The sequence below is a fragment of the Ovis aries genome, chromosome 2, assembly GCF_016772045.2.
Source record: "Ovis aries strain OAR_USU_Benz2616 breed Rambouillet chromosome 2, ARS-UI_Ramb_v3.0, whole genome shotgun sequence".
Taxonomy (NCBI): Eukaryota; Metazoa; Chordata; class Mammalia; order Artiodactyla; family Bovidae; genus Ovis; species Ovis aries.
Genome location: NC_056055.1, coordinates 135222238 through 135236659, shown reverse-complemented (window position 1 = coordinate 135236659; position 14422 = coordinate 135222238). Strand labels below are relative to the sequence as shown.

General features: G+C 39.3%; 1 protein-coding gene across 2 annotated transcripts in view; it reads right to left on the bottom strand.

Moving 5' to 3' along the window:
* CHN1 (chimerin 1) overlaps nucleotides 1-14422 on the bottom strand; it is a 213048-nt gene that overhangs the window by 45484 nt on the left and 153142 nt on the right. For both annotated transcript variants that reach the window (XM_042243696.2, XM_027964832.3), the window contains one exon: nucleotides 5189-5266. In XM_042243696.2, coding sequence (XP_042099630.1) covers nucleotides 5189-5266 — 78 coding nt within the window. The remainder of the gene's footprint in view (nucleotides 1-5188; nucleotides 5267-14422) is intronic.

Sequence of the window (14422 nt, the reverse complement as noted above, 5' to 3'; positions counted from 1 at the left end):
AGCTAATGTAATTCTCAATGGTGAAAAGCTGAAAGCATTTCCTTTGAGATTAGTAGAAAACAAGGATATCGGCTCTCACCACTTTTCAACATAGTTTTGAAAGTCCTATCCCTGACAATCAAAGAAGGAAAATAAATAAAGGGAATCCAAACTGGAAAAAAAGTAAAACTGTCACTGTTTGCTGATGACATGGTACTATGTATAGAAAATCCTAAAGATGCTACCAGAAAATTACCAGAACTCATCAATGAATTTGGTAAAGTTGCAGGATACAAAATAAATACACAGAAATCTGCTGCATTTCTATACACTAACAATGAAAGATCAGAAAGAAATAAGGAAACAATCCCATTTAACATCACATCAAATAGAATAAAATACCTAGGAATAAATCTAACTGTATTCTGAAAACTATAAGGAGGCAAAAGACCTATACTCCATAAACTGTAAGCCACTGATGAAAGAAACTGAAGATGACACAAACAGATGGAAAAATGCACGTTCTTAGAGGAAAATACAGGCAGAACACTCTTCGACATGAAATGAAGCAGTATCTTTTTTTGATCCATCTCCTAGGTTAATGGAAAAACAAAAATAGACAAAAGGGACCTAATTAAACTCCAAAGCTTTTGCAAAGCAAAGGAAACCATAAACAAAAGATAACCCACAGAATAGGAGAAAAAATTTGCAAATGATGTGACTGGGGCATTAATTTCCAAAATATACAAACAGCTCATACAGCTCAATATAAAAAAATAAGCAATTCAATTTAAAAAATGGGCAGAAGACCTAAATAGACATTTCTCCAAAGAAGACATACAGATAGTCAAGAGGCTCATGAAAAGATGCTCAACACTGCTAATTTATTAGAAGATGCAAATCAAAACTACAATGAGCTATCACCTCATACCATTCAGAATGGCCATCATCAAAAAAGTCTACAAACAATAAACGGAAAGAGTGCGTAGAAAAGGGAACCCTCATGTACACTGCTGGTAAGAACGTAAACTGGTACAGACACTGGAGAACACTATGGAGGTTCCTTAAGAAACTAAAAATAGAACTACCAAATGATCCTGCAATCCCACTCTTCAGCATATATCTAGAGAAAAATATGGTTTGCAAGGATACATGCACCCCAATATTCGCTGCAGCACTGTATACAATAACCAAGACATGGAAGCAACCTAGATGTCCATCAATAGATGAATGGATAAAGACGACGTGGTGCATATACATAATGGAATTAATACTCAACCATTAAAAAGAAGGAAATACTGTCATCTGCAGCAACACGAATGGACCTGGAGATTATAATACTATGTGAAGTAAGTCAGACAGAAAAAGGCAATTATCATAGGATATCATTTATATGTGGAATCTAAGAAAAATGATACAAATGAACTAATTTACAAAACAAACCCATTCAGACAAAGAGCAAACTTATGGTTATGGAGTGTGGGAGGGATAGATTGGAAGTTTGGGATTGACATGTACACACTACTATATTTAAAATAGATAACCAACAAGGACCTACTATATAGCACAGGGAACTCTGCTTAACACTGCAATAACCTAAATGAAAAAAGAATTTGAAAAAGAACAGATGTATGTATAACTGCATCACTTTGCTGTATACCTGAAACTAACACAACATTGTTAATCAACTATATTCTAATAAAAAATAAAAATTTAAAAAGTATCTATAATCCTTCATGTTTCTTTTAATTTGCCCAAGTAGCCAGTTCTCTGTTATTATTACATTATATGTAATCTTGATTTTGTCTTATAGAGCTATTTGAATTAAATATACCAAATGGAACATTGAATAATTTGAAGCAAATAAAAGAAATACGGAAGATTTCACTGTATTCTGTGGTGCGTGAAAATGCACTGCTCTTACATAACTATGCCTGGGAGCTAAGAAAGAAGCAAGAGCTTTCTTTAGCACCACAATCATGCCAGGGTTCTCAACTGCATCAGGATCTCTGCTACTGGGCAAGAAACAGTCTTGGTATGGATTCAGAAAAAATATCCACTTAGGGGTAATTTGCAATAACAGGAATAGTGGTTATCATGTACCTACACATATCAGGGATTCAACTTTTCTCACGTAGAACCAGAGGTACAGAGAGATGAAGCAACCTGCCCAAGGTCACACAAGTAACAAGCAAGTTCCTAAGGGCAAGGACTGGATCTGAGTTATCATTCAATCTGGAGAGCCTCAGATGTAGGATATAGTCACTGCTGGTGGGGTGCCTGTATCTGACTTTTACGGCTGAGTTGGTTTTGTTTTGCTTAGTTTTTAAGTCGGTTTAAGAAATTTGCACTTATGCACTCGCTGTCTCTGTTGTGTTAGGATAGGGGCAGTTCTTAAAATGAGAGGTTGACCCAGGAGACAGTTAAAATTATTTTCACTCTAATATATATTGACAACTTTACAGGATAATCATTTTTAAAGGATGTGGTATATTTATTTTTAAATGATGACCTCCCTAAGAAAGACAACTATCTTTCTTGTGATAAGATTCTTTATCAAATCCTTCCTTGTAAGTAATAATGGACGGGGACTGTGTTATATAACACAGCAAAATAGGAAGCCTTCTTGTTTTTTTCTCTTTTATTATAAACAACACAATAACAAAAAACAAACACCTGCCTAGAGTATGGAGTTAGGCCCAGTTGAATTTTTTGTGGAGGGTCGCGGGGGTTTCACCAAAGGTACAAGATACTCGTGGCTTCACCTTCTGAAATGAGATCTGACAGCTGTTCCACACCACAGAGCAATGTTATATAACAAGGCAGTTCAAGAGGCAAAAAAGAAAACCACACTGAAGTGAGGCTTTGGTGAGTGGGTTGGTGGTGCAGCAGAGTACACTTTCAGCAACGAAAAAACAGTCAATGGCAAGGCCACATGAATGATTATCAGTATGTAAATGCTCAGGACTTTCCCGACAATAAATCTCTGAGCTGGACATACCTATATATCACAGGCAGTGACCTTCTAAGTGAGCATTTGTGTGGGAGAGCACTGCTCCAGCCTCAGACTCTGAATTCTTTTAGGGATGTCCCTGGAAGTCAAGTATGCCCCCTCCACCTTCTCGTTTTTATAACGTGACCCCGCAGAAACATTTTTTAAGAAACAGAGTAATTTCAATGGAAAGAGTCAAACTTTGAGACTTTTGACCTTATTAGCAACTCTAAAAAATATGTAATGCAATCCACTGTGCAACATGAGCTCTTTCTGAGCATAAATACTTTTTTTAAAAAACAGTGAGTCCAAGCTCATTTTAATTTTTTAGCTCCAGAAAGGGAAGCAGACTTTTACTTTTTAATATGCTCTTTATAAACAAACAAGCAAAAAAACGCCTAGAATTTTAACAGTACTGGTACCGAGCTATAAGTCACAATTGGTCCCACAGTCAGCACTTTCTGGCTATACAAAATCTGCTCATTAAAGTCACATGTTAAGTTGAAACTGAGAAATTACTGGAAGACAGAACCCAAAAAATGAAAGAATGTGCTTGTTTATGAAATTCTTGAACAGATCTACCCTTTGCTTGTTGTCAATATTGACAGAAAGCATGTACAATGAACTTAGCACTAAAATGGCATCCTTAACAGGTCAATCTGTTTCTGCTTAACATACCAGAGGGATATATTTTAAAATCTCAGCCATTTTGAAAGAGTTCACATAATTTCCTGCTTAGGAACTGAAATGGCTATTTTTGAGACCAAACATGTACACAATTTGATACTTGCAAAAGGATATATTTGGGATCATTTTCCTGATAAAAATCCTGTAAGACCACGTGGCACATCACACAAGACACTGAGGCCCAGTACCTAGAGGGACTGTTTAGGTCATAAACAGAAGAGGCAGTTAAGACTGGATACATTTTACACCAGTGGTCTCAATTTCTTTTTACATCAAAGACTGGTTGAAAGGTCAAGTCTTTAATAACGTTGAAAGAGAGAAAAGAAAACACTACTTGGTTTACCTTGAAACATTGGCAATCATTACACAGCCCATGCATTCTGGAATGTATCCTTTATCCCCAGATAATCTGAAGTTCATAAAAATCTTTTTCACTATGGAAAAAGCTGAGCTGCTGCAGGCTGGGTATTTGGCATTTTAGTAAAATTAATGCTAGTGTTAAAAATCAGGATAAATTGCAAATTTGGAGCTTGGTGCATTCTATCTGCTGAATAAATTAATAAACAAATGCAAGAGCAGGGTCTTCAGTTTATCATCTTCTGAAAACTGATACCCCCTAACACCAAAACTAATGCCATTTTGTCTACACTAACAGTATTCTTATCTCAGGAACTTCATTATAAAGTTGTATAACTATTGGGCAGTTACTATAGAAATGCTAGTGCAGTTACCCATGACGTGTAATTGGGTCTCCCACATACAATCTCACATATGTTTTCCAAATTAGGTTACAAAGGACTGAACTTCAAGGTCTTGTATCATGTTATAAATGCAGGCAAGATCTACACATAGTTTGAATCTACACACACATTTTGATAAAAAATGATTAAAGTACAGTTGGTAAAATACAGTAACATAATAATTAAAAAACTATACATATATACACATATGCAAGGTGAAAGAAAATACTCAGAAAGTGAAGAGAAGCTGCTAAGTGTCAGCAGCCTAACAGTCCCACGGTAGCCATCCTCCTCTCATCATGGGCAATTCATCAGCAGAGGAGAAAAGACAGAAACTATGGGAAATGGACACCATCTGCTCAATCCAGATGCCAACAGCACATGCTTCTTATAGCCAAAGCTTTTTACCAGAAACGAAAGAAGATCAGATCTAATCCTCTCACAAAACATCCCACAAAGGTGGTTAGACATATTTGCATCACAAATAATAATGCCAAGATCATTATTAATTGAGACCTTTTAAATATCAGTCAAGACTTTTACCATTGAGTATACACTGATCAAACAGAATACTAAATCAGCACTAGAGAAAATGGGGTTGGATTCTATCAGCTTTACTCAGCTATTCCTTGAAAAAAAAATCATGCTTAAAACATCTTCATTCCCTGAATAGCAAGAACAGTTTAGTCCAGTCATCCTAGTTTTAAAAAGACATACTTTTAAAATTGTATATTTCAAGTAATGTGCATTTCCTTTCTTATAAGAAAAGGTTAAAAATAAATATTCTTACCTTGAAATTGTGGACCTTTTCATATTTTGGAATTTGTTCGTTTTCTTTCAGAGTTGCTCTTCTAACAAGTGATGTCAACTGCGAATAAGCAAAGAGTTTCAGAGGTTGCCAGATTGTCACAGACGACTTTTGAGAACCCAGTTTCATTCCCAAGGCTGCTATCAATAAATCTTGCTGACGGCCCTCTTGTTTTGATTTGTGAACTGTAGCTCTATTAGTTTTCCTACCCGACCAAGACTCTTTGGATGGCATTTTGGAATTCACAGGAAATAAAGCAAACCTATATTGATCTATGTCTGTCGATGAACTCTATTCAGCTAACAAATGAGCATTCTTCCAGCCAGCACAGAGCCCTACCCTACAGAGAGCTGCAGAGAAACAGCACGGAGAGGTGGAGGAGGGTGATGAAGCACTTCTTAAAAAGAGGTCCACTAGCCAGAAAAATTCTTCTTTCTTCCTTTTTTTTTTTTTTAAAGGGCTCTATATTTAAGCTTCTGAAAACTTAAAAGTCTGAACAGAAATAAAGAGTCGATGCCAACATATAAAACATTCAGCATTTCTCTATCCTTTTTAAAGAGCCATGCAATTTTGACAAATGATACATTTCTAAATGCTTTCTTTTCTAGTCAATGTATTAATGTCCATTCTGAAGGAGAGATGCCTACATCCTGCCTGCAGTCAGTTTCAAGCAACTGACACCCTGGGAAGCCCCTGGCAGAGGGTGGGGGAGGGGAGGGACTTGGCAAGGAAGGCTGATTAGACTGGTCACCGTAAGAAAGGAGAGAACCAATGAGAATCAAGCAACAGTATTTAAGTACTGTATTCCTCAACTCTGTATCTCCCTCCTCTCATGTAAGATTTTTCTTGCTGGCTCAAGGCAAAAAAAAAAAAAAAAAAAAAATCAGTGGGAAGACAATGAGCACTGAATGAGTCATGCATCATTACAAAATGGATTTTCTTTTAACCTATTAAAAGCAAAGGAAAATCAACACACACAGCACTAGGTTTTAAAAAGAAGGTACCCCCTGCCAGGTAAATTATGAAAAGCTGGTCTATAATTTGCCTTTGTGCATATGGACTACAGTTAGTTAACCAAAACCCCATTTTATTAAACACGAGCAAAAGCTGAAAAGTACTTTGATGAAAAACAAAAGGAGTTTAACTAGGTATCATACTATTTTCACGAAGAGCAAGGAGCACACCCTTGTCTGCACCAACAGCCTGGAACGGTCAGTTCAATCTCTCTACCATGAGTAGTTTTACTGTGCATCTGTAATTTTAAATAGGTCCTACCATTACTTTAAATCTTAATCTCAACATTCCTCATTCAAAGAGCTTCAGGCCAGGTCACGGTGCAAGCTGGTTTGGAGCAGTCCCTCATGTACACAGGTCCCAGATGTAGTGCTGGACCCTGAGGTGTCTGTTTGCTGATACAGAAAGGCAAGTGCTTGGCAAGAGCCTCAAACCCAGCTCCATTTAAGAGCAATACCTACACAGTACATTTCTTTAAAACCAACGGGCTGTAAACTTAGGTTTTCTCATATTGGTTCCCTCAACACCTCCCATCTGTTTCCTCATGCTATAGTAATCAAGTTTAACCCATTCTGATTCTAAAGTTACATTGTCTTTAAAGAATCAAAAATACTATATTCAAATGAATTCAGTCCATCTGCTTAGATAAGTGCAAAAATTTTATTTCAGATCTCATAGTCTGTAAGGAGTATGGGGCCCCTGCAGATTCTAATTTAATCAGGGCATGAAGTGGTCCTTAAACCATGGCAGATATTGATAATACTGAACGACCGATTTGTAAACATACCCTAGTATTTTTAAATTTGAGTCTATAGTTCCATCTTTTAAAATGATTTCTTTTTTAAAAGACACTTCTAAGTAAATAAAAAGGCAAACATTAACATTTACATCTACAGATGTTTCATTTCCACAAATTTATACCCTTACCTGATTACTATGAGACAAAAAATTTTTTTCCAAGTAGAAATACAATGGAAAGAACTTCCTTGCCTAACCTACATTGCTCTTTAGCTTAGACCTAGTTTGTCATGTGATGACTAAAAATAGACAGGCCAGCCAACCCCTTAGTTGCACACAACCTATAGTCAAGTTTATGTTTTTCTCAGTGGGCCTGAAAAACACAGACACTAAAGGCAAATTTGACAGCAGTTTTTTTCTCCACATTATTTAACAATGAATGTTTAAATTACTAATTTAGAGACAACAGTTACCCCATGTAACCCAAGAAACTTTTTTTCCTGAATATTTCTGATCGAGAAATACTTTATTATAGATCATCCCAGTCCTTCAGCTGCAGTAACTAAAATTCAACCAAAGCATAAAAATATTCATAGTAGAGTTCTCCAGAAAATTCATGGCTGAGTAAAACTGAATATTTTTGTCACTGAGAGGTAAGGTCTACTAAGACTCCACCGTCACTGTCTTTCCTGAGTAACTGTTTTACCTAAGAAAGAAATACTGGAATAATTACAACTTGGGCAACTATCTAGGGCACTAAGAAGATAAAAAACAATGGTTCTAGATGAAAAACTTCTTAGCTCCTCTCAACTGGCTGGAGGTCTTGTCACTATTACACCTTCCATAACTGCAACTGCATTTCTGCATTAATTTTGAGGCGCTCTCAAGTCAGAATTGCTAACTCTTGAATTCAGAACCAGTATCAGTGTTCTGACATTGCAGACAAATGTCTACCTCTCTTCCTTATATTTTTTTGGTAATATCTATCTGCTTAGATGGATAGAGCATCTATTAATTATGACTATCATTCATTATTAGGTACTTAGGCTCTAAGCACCCAGCTAAACACTTTACATATATACAGAATCCCATTAATTCCACAGAAAAACTATCTATGAGGCATATATTACCCTCATTTTATAACGGGAAGAACTGAGGCCTACAGAAGTTTAACTTCCCCAAATTGTACAGCTATTAGGTTAAGTAGTGGATAGGAGTTAGGCTTTTAAACACTATGTTGCTGCTGCTGCTAAGTCTCTTCAGTCGTGTCCGACTCTGCGTGACCCCACAGACGGCAGCCCACCAGGCTCCCCCGTCCCTGGGATTCTCCAGGCAAGAACAATGAAGTGGGTTGCCATTTCCTTCTCCAATGCAGGAAAGTGAAAAGTGAAAGTGGAAGTTGGCTTGGTCATATCCGACTCTTAGCAACCCCATGGACTGAAGCCCACCAGGCTCCTTCGTCCATGGGATTTTCCAGGCAAGGGTACTGGAGTGGGGTGCCATTGTCTTCTCCAAACACTGTGCTATATCCACTCAAATGAAAAAATGAAAGGAATCCACGGAGTCTGAGAGTAGTTGATTTTTTCTCTCTGGTATTCAAGGTGTTTCTCTAGTTATTTTCTCCTTTCAGTTCTGAAGAACAGCAACAGATTGTAAGACAGCAAACAATGAGGCACACGGAATGGTAAGAGAAAGTAATAATCACTAAGATCTAGATCTCAAGTGTAGCCCACAGTGCATGCAGCAGGAACTGCAGCCCTCGGGCTCCATTCAGATACCCCCTCCTTTAGGACACCTTTGACCATTTGAAGCAATTAGATGTGACATCACCCACCTGTGAACCTCAGAGTCCTTCATTTGTTCATTAATTACAAGACACATCACTTTCTACCTCATATCACAGTTGCCCATGTAGCTGTTTATATAAAACTAGGTCTTACACATCTCAGTATAAATCCTGAACCTAGCACAGCAGTAGCTTGTACAAATAAAGATTCAGTGAATAAAAATCAAATGAAGGCAGCTTTTTTTTACTGGGGGGCAGTGTATTACAATAAAAAATGTGATTTAAAATCAGACACACTGAAGTTTGAATCCTGACCTTGGGAGATTTATTTGTTGCCTTGGTTAATATATACTATGGATAATAATCCTGGAAAAGGGAATGGCTACTCACTCCAGTATTCTTGCCTGGAGGATTCTATGGACAGAAGAGCCTGGCAGGCTACAGTCCATGGAATTTCAAAGAGCTGGACATAACTGAGCAACAAACACTTTCACTTTCATGTCCATGGATAGTAATACCTATCGTATAGGGTACTGGACAGTTTGGGGATGATACATAAAGAGGAAGAGACTACAGAGAGTTCAATTCAGTTCCTCAGTCGTGTCCAACTCTTTGCAACCCCATGAACTGCAGCACGCCAGGCCTCCCTGTCCATCACCAATTCCCAGAGTTTACCCAAACCCATGTCCACTGAGGCGGTAATTCCATCCAACCATCTCATCCTCTGTCATCCCCTTCTCCTCCTGCCCTCAATCCTTCTCAGTATCAGGGTCTTTGCAAATGAGTCAGCTCTTCGCATCAGGTGGCCAAAGTATTGGAGTTTCAGCTTCAACATCAGTCCTTCCAATGAACACCCAGGACTGATCTCCTTTAGGATGGACTGGTTGGATCTCTCTGCAGTCCAAGGGACTCTCAAGAGTCTTCTCCTATACCATAGTTCAAAAGCATAAATTCTTCGGCACTCAGCTTTCTTTATAGTCCAACTCTCACATCCATACAAGCACTCAATAAATGATACAGGGCTGCTGTGCCAAATATTAGCTGCAGAGTATGTACACTGTGTAATATAAGACAGGTTTCTGTATAAGTGAAAGTGAAAGTTGCTCAGTTGTGTCCAACTCTTTGTGACCCCATGGACTGTACAATCCATGGAATTCTCCAGGTCAGAATACTGAAGTGGGTAGCCTTTCCCTTCTCCAGGGGATCTTCCCAACCCAGGAATCGAACCCAGGTCTCCCGCATTGCAGGCAGACTCTTTACCAGCTGAGGCACAAGGGAACCCCTTCTGTATAAGGAGTTAGATTAATCCGCTTTTGGTTCATACATACAAGCATGCCTAGAAACTCCTGCTCTTCTCTTTATATTATGTTTTCTATCAAATTCCCCCAATTCCAGTTCTAATCCTATCTTTCAAAAGGCATATGATGTGTGTTAGCTGAGGGAGCAGGGATGGGATGGGGCTAAAAGGAAAGAAGATTCTCAGCATTTGTTAAGAGGTCAGGAACAATGTGTGATGCTTCACATCTTTGTCCTAGTTCTTGGTTACAGAGCCTGAGACATGTTTCATAATGGACATTTTACAAGCGAAGAAACGCTCACGGGTCATTCTTGCTGGAAATACCAGCAGTATTTTGCTTTGTATTTTGACTGGGAATCTTTGGCCTGTCTTGGACCTGACTCTGTCCATCCTTAACACAAATATCATTTTTGTATTCTGCTCAGATAAGGGTAACTAGGCTGGAAAGAGAGATGGAAAAGGAGCAGATTCCACAACTTCTCTGTATCTACCTTCGTCCATACCACCTGCAGTTCAGAGAACAGGACTGGGAAAATGCGGGCTGATAGTGTTGTAAGGGGGAAATAGGTGACCTTGGAAAGGAATGCATTTTCTGTTTTTCAAATAAAGAAATTTCTACCACTGACCTCACTATGCTGTTGTCTAGTAACAATACTGGACTTGTGCTGAGCTAGCCTCTCATTTTCACCAAGTGTAGCGAAACAGGAACATGGGCTCTTGGGTCAGAGAGAAGTGCTGACCTTAACTCCTTCATCTACTGGCTGTGGTGAGTCTTTGCTCAAGCTACTGATTTAAGTGGATTAAAAGTACTTGCATTATAGAATGATTAAGAATTAAATGAGATAATGAGCATTTTTCATTATTCCTAGCACAGAAAGTAATTAACAAATAGAAGTTTCACCTCTTTTCCTTCCAAGACCGCATCTGTCCAAGTTCAGAGTTAGTATAACCTGTGACAGTGACGCACATTAAAGGCCCAAGGCCACTGCCCTAAGCAACGTGAGTTTCAGGTCAAACTGCAGCCACATGGCTTAGGGACACATCGTAGGCATCAGTTCAGCTACTCAGTTGTATCTGACTCTTTGCAACCCCATGGAATGCAGCACGCCAGGCTTTTCTGGCCATCACCAACTCATGGACTTTGCTCAAACTCATGTCTATCAAGTCGGTGATGCCATCCAACCATCATCCTCTGTCGCCCCCTTTACCTTCTGCCTTCAATCTTGCCCAGCATCAGGGTCTTTTCACAGGCATCACCATTCTGCAGTTTCTAAACTTACCATGTCCTGGTAATCTGAACCCCTGGGCTCAAACTGAGTAACCCCTATCCTCTCCTCCTTTCTTCCTCAAATCCTGCTTACATTAAGGTGCAGATGACTGATTACACTTCCTTTTCCATGAATATCTGATTTTAGTATGGGACCAAGATTTAAGCCAAAAGAATAAATCTCTAATTACCGAATGTCAGGACACGCTAACAGTAAGAATGTTTTCTAGAAAACTAGAAAGACCTCATGCAAACAGTTATCTCCTTTGTAACATCATGATGACATCACAGACTCATGAGCTCAATGCTCCAGTTAACTAAGCTGAATCAACATTCCATCCAATAAGTACCATAAAGGATTGTTCTAGCTGGCATGGCCCTAAGGCTCATGGACGTGTAGAGTAGCTGGATTTACTTGCTGCTGGGTGATCTAACTAATTCAGGTTTAGCAAATTCTGCAATTTCCACAAAATGTTGAAACTGAGTTATAAACAACAGTTCTTCCACAATCAAAATTTGTTGATCCAAGCAAATCCAGCTCACTCTAGATATACTGATTATTCATACGTGTGTCCCCTAAATTATCATTTGTAACCTAGTTCCTCTCCATTAGAGCCAAGAGTGGAATATATTCAAGGTACTTAACAATTATATGTCAGCTTACATTTATTAACTGACAACTACACGGCACTGTCCTAGTAAATGCTTTACAGGTATGACGTAGTTTAGTTTCCCTTCATGGATCACAGCCTTGTCGTGGTGAAGGGGCTTGCATAACTCAATGAAGCCACAAGCCATGCCATGAAGTGCCACCCAAGACAGATGGGTCATAGTCTTATTAGAAAAGACCCTGACGCTGGGAAAGATTGAGGGCAGGAGGAGAAGGGGGCGACAGAGGATGAGATGGTTGGATGGCATCACTGACTCAATGGACATGAGTTTGAGTAAACTCTGGGAGATAATGAAAGACAGGGAGTCTGGTGTGCTGCCGTCCATGGGGTCACAAAGAGTTGGACATGATTAGTGACAGAACAACACCACCACCACCTTCTAGAACTAACACCCAAAAGACATCCTTTTCATAACAGGGGATTGGAATGCAAAAGTAGTAAGTCAAGAGATACCTGGAATAAAAAACAAATTGGGAGAGGAGTACAAAACGAAGCAGAGCAAAGGCTAACAGATTTATCAAGAAAACATGCTGGTTATAGCAAACTCCCTTTTCCCACAACCCAAGAGATGATTCTCCAAATGAACATCACTAGATGATCAATAATGAAATTCAGTTCAGTTTCAGTTCAGTCGCTCAGTCGTGTCTGACTCTTTGCGACCCCATGAATCACAGCACGCCAGGCCTCCCTGTCCATCACCATCTTCCGGAGTTCACTCAGACTCACGTCCATCGAGTCAGTGATGCCATCCAGCCATCTCATCCTCTGTCATCCCCTTCTCCTCCTGCCCACAATCCCTCTCAGCATCAGAGTCTTTTCCAATGAGTCAACTCTTCGCATGAGGTGGCCAAAGTACTAGAGTTTCAGCCCCAGCATCAGTCCTTCCAAAGAAATCCCAGGGCTGATCTCCTTCAGAATGGACTGGTTGGATCTCCTTGCAGCCCAAGGGACTCTCAAGAGTCTTCTCCAACACCACAGTTCAAACACATCAATTCTTCGGTGCTCAGCCTTCTTCACAGTCCAACTCTCACATCCATACATGACCACAGGAAAAACCATAGCCTTGACTAGACAGACCTTAGTCGGCAAAGTAATGTCTCTGCTTTTGAATATACTATCTAGGTTGGTCATAACTCTTCTTCCAAGGAGTAAGCATCTTTTAATTTCATGGCTGCAGTCACCATCTGCAGTGATTTTGGAGCCCAGAAAATAAAGTCTGACACTGTTTCCACTGTTTCCTCATCTATTTCCCATGAAGTGATGGGACCGGATGCCATAATCTTCGTTTTCTGAATGTTGAGCTTTAAGCCAACTTTTTCACCCTCCTCTTTCACTTTCATCAAGAGGCTTTTTAGCTCCTCGTCACTTTCTGCCATAAGGATGGTGTCATCTGCATATCTGAGGTTATTGATATTTCTCCCAGCAATCTTGATTCCAGCTTGTGTTTCTTCCAGCCCAGTGTTTCTCATGATGTACTCTGCATATAAGTTAAATAAGCAGGGTGACAAAATACAGCCTTGACGTACTCCTTTTCCTATTTGGAACCAGTCTGTTGTTCCATGCCCAGTTCTAACTGTTGCTTCCTGACCTGCATACAGATTTCTCAAGAGGCAGGTTAGGCGGTCTGGTTAGACTGATTATATTCTCTGCAGATGGAAAAACTCCATACAGTCAGTAAAATCAAGACCTAGAGTTGACTGTGGCTCAGATCATGAGCTCTTTATTGCAAAATTCAAGCTCAAATTGAAGAAAGCAGGGAAAACCACTAGGCCATTCAGGTATGACCTAAATCAAATCCCTTATGGTTATAGAGTGGAGGTGACAAATAGATTCAAGTGATTAGATCTTGACAGAGTACCAGATGAACTATGGATGGAGGTTTGTAACGCTATACAGAAGGTGTGACCAAAACCATCCCAAAGAAATGCAAGAAGGCAAAGCAGTTGTCTGAGGAGGCTAACAATTAGCTGGAGAAAGAAGAGAAGCAAAAGGCAAAGGAGAAAAGGAAAAGATAAACTTAACTGAATGCAGAGTTCCAGAGAATAGCAAGAAGAGATAAGAAGGCCTTCTTAAATGAATAATGCAAAGAAACAGAGGGAAAAAAAAGAATAGAAAAGACTCTAGATCACTTCAAGAAACTTGGAGATATCAAAGGAACATTTTATGCAAGGATGGGCATGATAAAGGACAGAAACGGTAAGGACCAAACAGAAGCAGAAGAAATTAAGAAGAGGTGGCAAGAATACACAGAACTATACAAGAAAGGTCTTAATGACCTGGAGAACCACGATGGTGTAATCATTCACCTAGAGCCTCACATCCTAGAGTGCAGAGTAAAGTGGACCTTAGGAAGCATCACTATGAACAAAGCTAGTGGAGGTGATGGAATTCCAGTTGAGCTATTTCAAATCCTAAAAGATGATGCTGTTAAAGTGCTACACTC